The sequence below is a fragment of the Alosa sapidissima genome, chromosome 13, assembly GCF_018492685.1.
Source record: "Alosa sapidissima isolate fAloSap1 chromosome 13, fAloSap1.pri, whole genome shotgun sequence".
NCBI classification, from domain to species: domain Eukaryota; kingdom Metazoa; phylum Chordata; class Actinopteri; order Clupeiformes; family Clupeidae; genus Alosa; species Alosa sapidissima.
The window spans coordinates 19,609,146-19,619,334 of record NC_055969.1 but is presented as its reverse complement, the minus strand read 5'-3'; the positions used below and the strand labels follow the sequence as shown (position 1 = coordinate 19,619,334).

Here is a 10,189-nt window from a genome sequence, read left to right as displayed (position 1 = left end):
TATACCATAATTCTACTGATTTCACCGTATTTAGATGTGAAATGTGAAAAACAACATTGCCACCTTGTGTCCAGATGCATTAACATTAAAAGTGCGAGGTGAAATCTTTCCACCAATGTGTAATTATGAACAGGCCACGTCTTTGGACATGTTATAAATGCCAAAATCATGTCTAATAAAGACAAAAAATGTCCCATAAATTACATAATAATAATGCACCTTATTTGCATTAATGATTGTGTGAAGCTCACATTTCTATACCATAATTCTGATGATTTCACCGTATTTAGATGTGAAATGTTATACAACATTGCCACCTAGTGTTCAGATGCATTAAAGGGATAATTCACCATTTGGGGAATTACACTCATTTGACACCTCCCCTTGAGCTAAACAATTGATTTTTACCTTTCTCCAGTTCATCCATCGGTATTGGTGACGTTTTCACAAGCGAGGGCATGTCGAGGTGTAATGCGGAGAGGCTAACTGAACACTGAACACAGAACAGTCTGAACACAAACGTCTCAGGGTCATGAGGCTTGTATAGCCTGGGATACTATCACCAGGTGACCCCTCAAATGACCCTGGCCTGGCTCGACGGTCTGAAGCCGGCTATTGTACCGAATTTTGGTTGCAGTTCCACCAGAATTCCACTGGGGGCGGTTGCCATGAATGCAAAATGAATGGGAGTCAATAGAGCTAGACGGCTAAATGTCGTTGAGAAATCTCAGATTTGATTGTAATTGGTATAAGTTCAATATGGGTTATTATACGGCTCTTCACAATGCTAGTAGAAACGCTCCATTGACTTGAATGGGATTTCCCAACGTTCTACGGTCAAATAAATTCATGTAATTACCGCTGCAAACATATAATATAATGTTTATTTTATTATAACATATAATAAAATAAACATATCAATGGCAACGGGTTTTGTGCTGCTGATCATATCACTCCGCAAGTATTCCGGTCACTTTCCGCAAGTATTCCGGTTCCACTTGCATTGGAACTTCATTCAAAAGTGAAAGACGGTTGATCAGCTGAGCTCTAAAGAATGTTTGATTCAAGTTCAGCGTGTGTTGCGAACTATTTGTTTCTCAGCAAAAGCCACGACGAAACGGTAACAAATAAGTGTAAAGAGACATATCGTGGAGTTTATTTTTTCGTTTTGGCAGGTAGCCGTATAATAAGCGGGATAATGTATAGAACACCGGTCATTATGGGAAAATAAGTCCCTTCAGGGCGAAACAAGACCCCTCCGCTGGCGCATCGGGGTCCAATTCGCCCTGTCGGGGCGTTCTATACATTATCCCTTACTTATAGGTCAAAAGTTGAATGAATGTACTTATGCCCTTTTGATTTCTTACAGGTTGGGTCGTTGTTGTCCATATTAACACGCTAGCATAGGGAGGGAAAGTGAAAACCAGCGCCCCAAGTGGTTGCGTTCCTATCGAAGAGCAGCTCCAATGTTAAGTCCCATAGACCTATTTTAAAACAAAAAAATTGTGAAGCCAAATCAGCGATGTTATCCACCAAAAATATTTTTCAGTGTCTATACAGTAATAATATTCTAACTGTGAAAATGTCAGACCCTATTTTGCCTTATTTAAGAAAATCGAAATTGCTCCTTTTGTTTTATAAACGAACTACAAAAGAAGTCACGTGACTTTACCCTTCAACGTTACTCACGGTAGCATGGTTTGTTTATTAGCCTGGTTAGCATTGACACTTAACACTTACAGCTAGCTCTTCATGTGAGTAGAAGCACAACACCAGTTATCCTGACATAAAGGTTATCACCACGCGGTTTACACAGAGACTTTCTAATGTGGAGACACAGCACTCAAAAAATACTCCATAGAAATGCATGGGGCTAGTTTGTCACGCCAATATGGCCGTTGTCTACACATATCCCACCCCTTCCTCGGCAAAACGTCGACATGTAAATACATTGAGCCAATCATGTGGTGTGATGTGAATACATTGAGCCAATCATATGGTGTGTTGTGAAGACATTGTGCCAATCATGTGTTGTGATCTCGCTGCTGGAGCAAGATTGGTGTCGTGAAGCCTTGCGCACGCGCAGTTCGACCCAAAGACTGTGCCCGATGAGTGCCCATAAAACGTTGGTATATGGCCGCCGAGTGAAGGGACTTGCCTAAAAGGACTTTGGTTTACATCACATTCCGTTATTACAAAAATATGTTAAGCGAGTTAAGCAAATTGCGTATTGATCAGTTAGAGATTAAGCGCCCAAACATGTGACGTCACATGCAGCTGTAGTTCCTTATCACCATGTTACGACAAAAACTCAAAATAATTCAACTGATCCTAAAAATAAGGTATGACCAGAGCCCGTCTACGGAGAGCCTTGGCACTTCCTATTAAGCCTCATTGTATCGACATTGGTTGCAGTTCCATTAGAATTCGACTGGGGGTGATCGCGGGCGAGTGCAGGTTGAATGGGGGTCTATGGAGCTAGACGGCTAAATGTATCTCTTTCACCTGCTTGTCGTAGAAGAATCGTAGATTTTATTGTAGTTTATGCAAGTTCAATATAGATTTTAGATCTAAAGTTGAATGAACGAGTACTTATGTCCTTTCCATTTCTTACAGGTTGGGTCGTTGTTGCCCATATCACGCTAGCATTGTGCTAATGAATGACGTCACTGACATATTTGAAAGGCTTTTTAGAAGACTTACGTGACTTCAAAAAATATAACAATCAACAGTGTGTATTTTCTTTGCCTCTCCTAGCGAATGCAACATTCAAATTACTACTCAAAAAATTATATCCAGAGAAAAGTGGATATTGTGGGGTAAAGCTCCATAGACCTCCATGCATTCTGCACTCGCCTGCGAGCGCCCTCAAGTGGAATCTGAGGAGGAACTGCAACCAGTCCAGAAACCGGAAGTAACCAGACAGTGCCAATTCTCTTCCTATTAGACATTCTCTGGTATGACCACTTGAAGCAATAGAGGTGACCCCAGTGCCTAACATATGGAAGGCATTAAATTAAGATCCCAATGTGCACCGAGATATTTTTTTTCTAAAAACAAAATCCCATCCCCTCCGCTAAACTCTAGGAACGCAACCACTAGATGGCGATGAGATTACTTTCCCTCCCTATTCACCTTATTCCGCGCGCAAACATGGGCGCTAGCGTTGCCCACATTGTCTCCGAACTTCCGATTGAGCAGTACATCAATTGCGATACACTGAGATAGCAGAGCTCTATCGAGATGACTGGCATCATATATTATGGGTCATCCTAAAGTTACCCAGATAGCAATTTCCTTTGGGCCGGATCCGCATAAAAGCCTTTAGATCCGCCTGTAGCGGACATACGGTATCTGACTGTGGGCCAGGTCTACTCCCGATACAGGTTTCAGCTCTGCTAGCAATGCTGTTTTATCACCGGTTTACAGATTTGTCCCAGGTCCAATTTCCGCAACTCAACTGGAAGTCAGGAGATGCGTTTAAAATACAAAGCACTGATTTGGCCCAAACCTGTGATACGGATATGAGCCGAAGGACCATTTTTTCACAGCAGACCCAGGTGGTAATGATATTAATTAAGGTGCTGATTCTAAATTGACTGTCCTTTCCCTACTTCATTGTCAACTGGCTGCTAAAGAAAAAAAAGGTATTTTGGAATGGCACAAATCAGACATGTGGACTCGAGTCACATGACTTGGACTCGAGTCAGACTCGAGTCATGATTTTAATGACTTCAGACTTGACTTGATAAAATTCGGCATGACTTGCGACTCGACTTGGACTTGAATACTATTCACTTGAGACTTGACTCGGACTTTGCCTCTTTGACTTGTGATGACTTGACATGTCTCGAATCAAAAACTAAATTTCCTGATCGTGGACCAGTCACCCCACAGACGCTTTCCCGCGACTAAAAAAAAAAAAAAAAAAATAGCGGAGACAAGCGGCCAGAGCACAGTACAGTACTGCCGCTACCCCCACACGCATTACGCACTGTGTGTAGGGCACCAAGAGACAGAGGAAGGACCAACATTTAGCCAATCACTAGTAGCTTTACTGCAAACTGATTTGCACTCTTGTTAGAGAACGTTTAATGTCAAAAAGCACCAACAGCATGTTACATAAAGTTGATACTTTTCGAGTCCTCTCCATTAAGATCCAACTTGAACTTATGCTAGCCTACTGCATTTAATTGAGAACGCATCCAAGCACACACGAGAGGGAGAGAAAATGAGTAGGTTCCAGCTGGCTTGTCATTGTTGATGATGATTGATATCTTCTTTTAAATATAAGAAACATATAAAAGGAAATCGTGAAGGCAACAAATACGAGATTAGAGGAGATTGTGAATTATCCGGTTCTCACTAGCCTACTGTACTGTTATAAACTATGAGATCCAGGTCACTATGACATAGCTGCACTCACTGTGATTTGGAAAGTGGACAAGAATATTATGAAGAGTTGTCTTTGCCTTGTGTAATGGAACTGGTCTTAATAGTCTTGAAGTATTCAATAATTTATTTACATGAAGCACATGATATGCCGATTGAAATACATTTCACTCAGCTACTGTAGCTAGGTGGCTACTGGCTACAGCTCATAATTCACTTTTAATTGCAAACAGAAAATGTCAAGCAAGCATCATGTCATACATGCTTCTCTTGTGCCAACTTAATATCATGCTTATCATTGTTAATATTGTGCTATACATGTGGCACAAACAATGTTTGAGTTTGTGGACTAGCCATAGGCTATATTTGAACGGAGCTGGTAAAAAAAGGATCATTATGAGAACGTGTGACACAATGGGCTTAAAGTGACAGTGCACCATTTACAAATTAGATAAACAGCATCAAATGTGTAGTATTTCTTAAGAAATGAATACTTTAAAACAAAATTACTGTCATTATTATCTTTTAAATAATATAAAAGTGTTGACCTTGGCTTCCCTTATGAGTCGCCACTGCCAGACAGCCTAATAAATTGTTTGCAGGCAAATCTGTGGCCTAGCGCAGTGAACTGCCATCAGTCAAATTATTACTCATCCTTACAGTGGGCTCCGCAATTTGGAAAAACATTATATATATTTGCAGCTGTGCTGAGTGTTATGTAGCTATCTGTTTACAGATTACACAGGTATGCGCATGCATATGTCGTAAAAGATTACAAGACAGAAACATTGAACATATTTTAATCTGTATTTATAAACAAAAAATACTGTGGATTAGATGGAAGTGCTAAAATTATGATCGATAGTCTAATAATGGCATTATTAAGTGAAGAGTACCTGATGACTTGTTCAGGACTTGAAAAAGATTGGGACTTGGACTTGGACTCGACTTGGCTTTGATGTGACTTGGACTTGGACTCGACTTGCCCTTCTCTGTATTTACTTGGGACTTGACTTGGACTTGACTGCTAAGACTTGGGACTTACTTGTGACTTGCCAAACAGTGACTTGGTCCCACCTCTGGCACAAATTTAGAAACCATGGGGGTGCACTATGTTCCCATGGCCACTTCATTTCTACAGTAAGGCTGGAAAAGAAGATATAGTTGGCTCAATATTGATCATATGTTCGTTTCGTTATTTTTATTATTACCTAGCAGTGGTAAAAGTAGTCAATTGTTGTTTGTGTCAGATCTAACAGTGCTATGAAACAACCCCATATTCTTGCCACGCATGCAGAAGTCCAAGCAGTAATGTTAATCAAGGATCTTTGGTTTGCTCACTATCAATCTTTTGACATGATTTGCCAGCCTGGGGTTGGACTAGGACAGCCCAACTTTTCAAGGTAGTATCTGCTTTTTATCTCTGTTGGTTTATTCAGAGACAACAACAAGCAACCGAGCGATTGATAACTTTACTATTATTTTCCAGCAACAACAACTAGCTTAACTTAAGCAAAACAGCTATCACAATAACTATTTTGAAAAAAAAAAAAACAGTGATAACGCTAACAGGATCACTGATGATAAAAAACGAGTGTGATTGTGACTTAGCCTATTTGCAAAAAGGAATAAATGTGGAATTAACACGACTTAAACTTTGTCTGGGATTGCACTTCTACAGCCAGGTTGTTGAATAAAAAAAATAAGACACTTATGTGTAAAGTTTTTTTTACCCCCCTTGTGTTTGTAGCCTAGCTTATGTTTATCAGTTGAGCTGTTGGGAAAACGTTACTGTGAACTTTAGCCTGGGTGAACCTATAACGAACCTGTTAGCAAATGTGTAGCAAACAGATTTTTCAGGATAATTAGCCCTAATTACCAATCACATTTCACATGTCAAATAAAGCCGGCTGATGTCTGATAAACGAGTCCGTACCACACACAATAAGCGGACCCGTATTGCATATGATAAACAGATGGAACATGTCAGTAACACAGACTACCATACGGAACTTGGCCAGTCTTAGCCCTTATTGGTACCAGATCCGTCAAACGGATCCAGACCAATTTTGGACCGATGTGCGTTTGGACGCCGGATCAGGTCCATTATGCAGATCCGTGCTGGACGTTGTGGTAGGTGTGGCCCAGTTCCGTCCCAGTGTATGTTTGCTATCTGGGTAGGAACGTTTATTTAGGATTTTGGTGACTTAAGACATTTCTGTTATACAGCTTTCCTATCTGAAGTTAGGAAAAAACTGACTGTGTGTCTGTTACTGACTTTGTTACTGACTGTAATGACTAGTTACCATAGTTACCAAACAGATAAGGATTTGCGAGTTTCTCCATACGATACAGCGGCCACTGCCGCATCGTCTACCCACTCCGTAGGGGTGAATAACCTTGGGTAGCGAAGTACAATATTGCAATCTGACCTCCTGATGGCATTTGTCGTTTTCCTCCCAAGTTAGCCTCTCTATCCTCTTCTGCCGTGTTATCCTATGGTGTTATCCCAATGAAGCTAACTAGACGTAGCTAGCCGACCGGAAGTTTAAAGACAACGTGGAATTTAAACAAATGGGCGGGGCTGAATAAGGTGAATAGAGTGGTGAAGTCCCGCCCCTTCTACTTCCGGTCCATGGGACCTATCTTTCAAAAAATTATGAACGGGAGTTAATGGAGAGATAACAATTATTTTTTGGTCCAGTTTGAATTGTGCCACAAATTTCACATATGATGTGTGTGAATTTAAAAGATAATTTTTCACGTCAAGAAAGTACTGTTATTCGATTGACTTCAAAAGTTATGTTGGTTGGTTATGTTGCGAATCCACTCAGTGGACTACATCTCTCGTCTCGAACGATGTACGTCACCAACGTAATGAAACGATAAGAGCTGTTATGCTAGTTAACGGTTGCATCTTGCTGCCTGCTATGTCACTTAACAGTATGTAATGTACAGTCTATGGACGAATACAACTTACCTGATGTGTTTAATCCTCTGACTCATGGTATTTTCTTCGGCAAGGAAAGCCCAATTAAGACCTGTTGCTGGTATGCTTGTACAATCTAGTGTGGCTGTGAATGAGCTAACGTCACTAGCGCGACTGATGGGTTTGTAGTCACGACATCAACATCAAATTTGACACCCTGTCTGTTTCACCTACCAGGACTGCAAAAAATCTGGAGTGGTTCTCGACAACCAACTAAACTTCTCAGATCATGTTGCCTCAGTCACCCGGTCTTGCCGTTTCGCACTCTACAACATACGGAAAATCAGGACTTACTTGACTCAAGATGCTACCCAACTTCTGGTTCAGGCAATAGTCATCTCACGACTCGACTACTGCAATGCCCTCCTGACAGGTCTCCCAGCCTGCGCAGTGAAACCACTTCAGTTGATCCAGAACGCGGCGGCGCGCCTGGTCTACAACCAACCCAAAAGGGCACATGTTACCCCGCTGCTCATCCAGCTACACTGGCTACCTATGGCGGCCCGCATCAAATTCAAGGCTCTAACGCTTGCCTACAAAGTAGTCTCCGGTTCTGCTCCCACCTACTTGAATGCCCTCATACAGACATACCCTACCTCCAGACCGCTGCGCTCCTCAGACGAACGACGTCTAGCTCTACCACCGGTACGCTCAAGCCAATCCAAACTTTTCTCATCTGTTGTTCCTCGTTGGTGGAACACACTGCCAGCTCCTACAAGGGCAGACATCCTTCTCCATTTTCAGAAAACTCCTGAAGACCCAGCTCTTTAGAGAACATCTCCTCTCATAGCAACACTTACAACAAGTCTTACTGATCCTAGCACTCACCAGCCGTCTCAAACTGACAAGTAACTGTTAAAAACAGCACTCACTGATGCACTTATTCTTACTGTACTCTAATGTTTTTAAATTGTCCTAAAATTGTTGAGAACTGCTCTAAAACTTAAACTGTTTACTATGTTGTTAGTCGCTTTGGCTAAAAAGCGTCAGCCAAATGTAATGTAATGTAATGTAGTCGCTGGAATTACGATCTTTCACAATGTTGTAATTCAATAGTTACGAAACAAACTGCAAATGTCTTTACATGAAAATTTGTCTTTAAAATTGACAAACATCATATGGGTAATTCAAGGCACACGTCAACCGGGACCAGAAAATAATTTCTTTTTCGCCATAAATTTTTTTGAAAGATGGCAAACGGAAGGGGCGGGACTTCACCACTCTATTGTGCTAATGAATGACGTCATTGACACGTTTGAAAGGCTTTTTAGAACAATTAAGTAACTTTTAAAATATATAATACTCAACCAAGTGTATTTTCTTTGCCTCCCCTTTTCGAATACAATATTCAAATTACTTGCCAAAAAATTATATCCCGAGAAAAGTGGATTTTGAGGGGTACAGCTCCTTAGACCTCCATTCATTCTGCATTCGTGGACGAGCGCCCTCACGTGGAACTGAAACCAGTTCAGAAACCGGAAATTTTCCGAGAGTGGAAGTTATCGGTATCTTTCTAATATCTATGATTCCTCCCCTCTCCATGTCCGAGGAAAAGAGGACGTCTGGTCACCCTATAATGTAGATAATGTTAATACCTCTAAAGTAAATGTAAGTCATTACAAATAATTTTGTAAATGTGAATAATGCTAAATAATTCTCACATTTCCGGTCAGGCACATATCTGGACAGGTCTGCTTAGTCCTCATGTGTCTGCTGACTAGATCAGCTGACAGATGAGACGACAACAATCTTAGTCATTTGACTCGTATCTTGATCGACTTTTAGTGTAGTTACTGCTTTGTTACATTAGTTCTGCATTTTACCAAGACCGTGGACACATTTCAAAGTATGCGCGAGATCTCTTTTATTGCAGTCCAGTTCAGTCTATTCACTGCATTGGAGAGGAGACAGTTCACGCTTCCCGTGTCTTGGCCATCAGTAGAGTAGGCTAACGTTAGCTTGGCAGCTTATTAAGCACCTTACAACACCAAGATGTCTGGACCAAACGGCGATCCCAACATAACAATTGATGATGGTATCATTGAGGACGACGATGACTTCAATGAGGAAGGTAACGTTAATATTGTATTCTTGTCCATGCCAACGTCAACGACTGTATATAGTCATTCGTTTATGCCATCATCATGTGTCGTTATGCTGTGCCGTTTATTGACCAAAATAAGATGTTGTGCAGTGCAATGTTTCAGTCGAAGATATTGTTTTCCTGATATGAACGGCAAAGAATTCCTTTGTCTTTGTCAGGTAAGCTTAAGTTACGTTCTTCTCTCGCCACAGAATACGCCGCTATCAACACGATGTTGGACCAGATCAACTACTGCTTAGATGACCTTGAAGATCGCAATGATGCGCTAAACGGCAAGCTACGCGAGCTGCTGGAATCCAATCGGCAGGCACGCCAGGAGTTCAGGGCAAAAATTAACGAGAGTTTGGCTGAAGGTCAACAGCATCCAGTCATTGAGCAGTCCTCAAATGAGACTCCAACACCAACCATAGAAGAAAATAACGAGTAACCTTAAACACAATGTATTGGTCATTGTAGCGGCTTCCCTGTTGTATTTCTTGCACATTCTCCCTGTGACCATCCTAGTAGCCTAAAACCCTAAACCTTGGGCCTATTCAGTCAGCCAGGCATGTATTTCAAGATAAGTAGCCAACGTGGGTAAGTTGACTCACAGGAAGTGGTAATCTTACAGAAAGAGCCTTGTGACTTTTTTTGGTAGAATCAGGAGAACCCATAGACAGTAAACCTTCACTCTCGCAACGCTTCCGGTGTGGTACTGCATCTAG

The 10,189-nt window shown here is 41.3% G+C and overlaps 1 protein-coding gene across 1 annotated transcript; it reads left to right on the top strand.

The window, feature by feature from the left end:
- Positions 1–8,889: 8,889 nt before the first annotated feature.
- On the top strand, positions 8,890–9,938 carry bbln (bublin coiled coil protein). Its single transcript, XM_042059200.1, has 2 exons — positions 8,890–9,452; positions 9,677–9,938. Exons 1-2 carry the CDS (start codon positions 9,374–9,376, stop codon positions 9,910–9,912), a joined length of 315 nt encoding a protein of 104 aa, XP_041915134.1. The 5' UTR covers positions 8,890–9,373; the 3' UTR covers positions 9,913–9,938.
- Positions 9,939–10,189: the final 251 nt, after the last annotated feature.

Coding starts and splice junctions, on each gene's coding strand:
- bbln (XM_042059200.1), top strand. CDS start 9,374: ATGTCTGGACCAAACGGCGATCCCAACATAACAATTGATGATGGTATC. Junction 9,453..9,676: donor CGATGACTTCAATGAGGAAG/GTAACGTTAATA, acceptor CTCTCGCCACAG/AATACGCCGCTATCAACACG.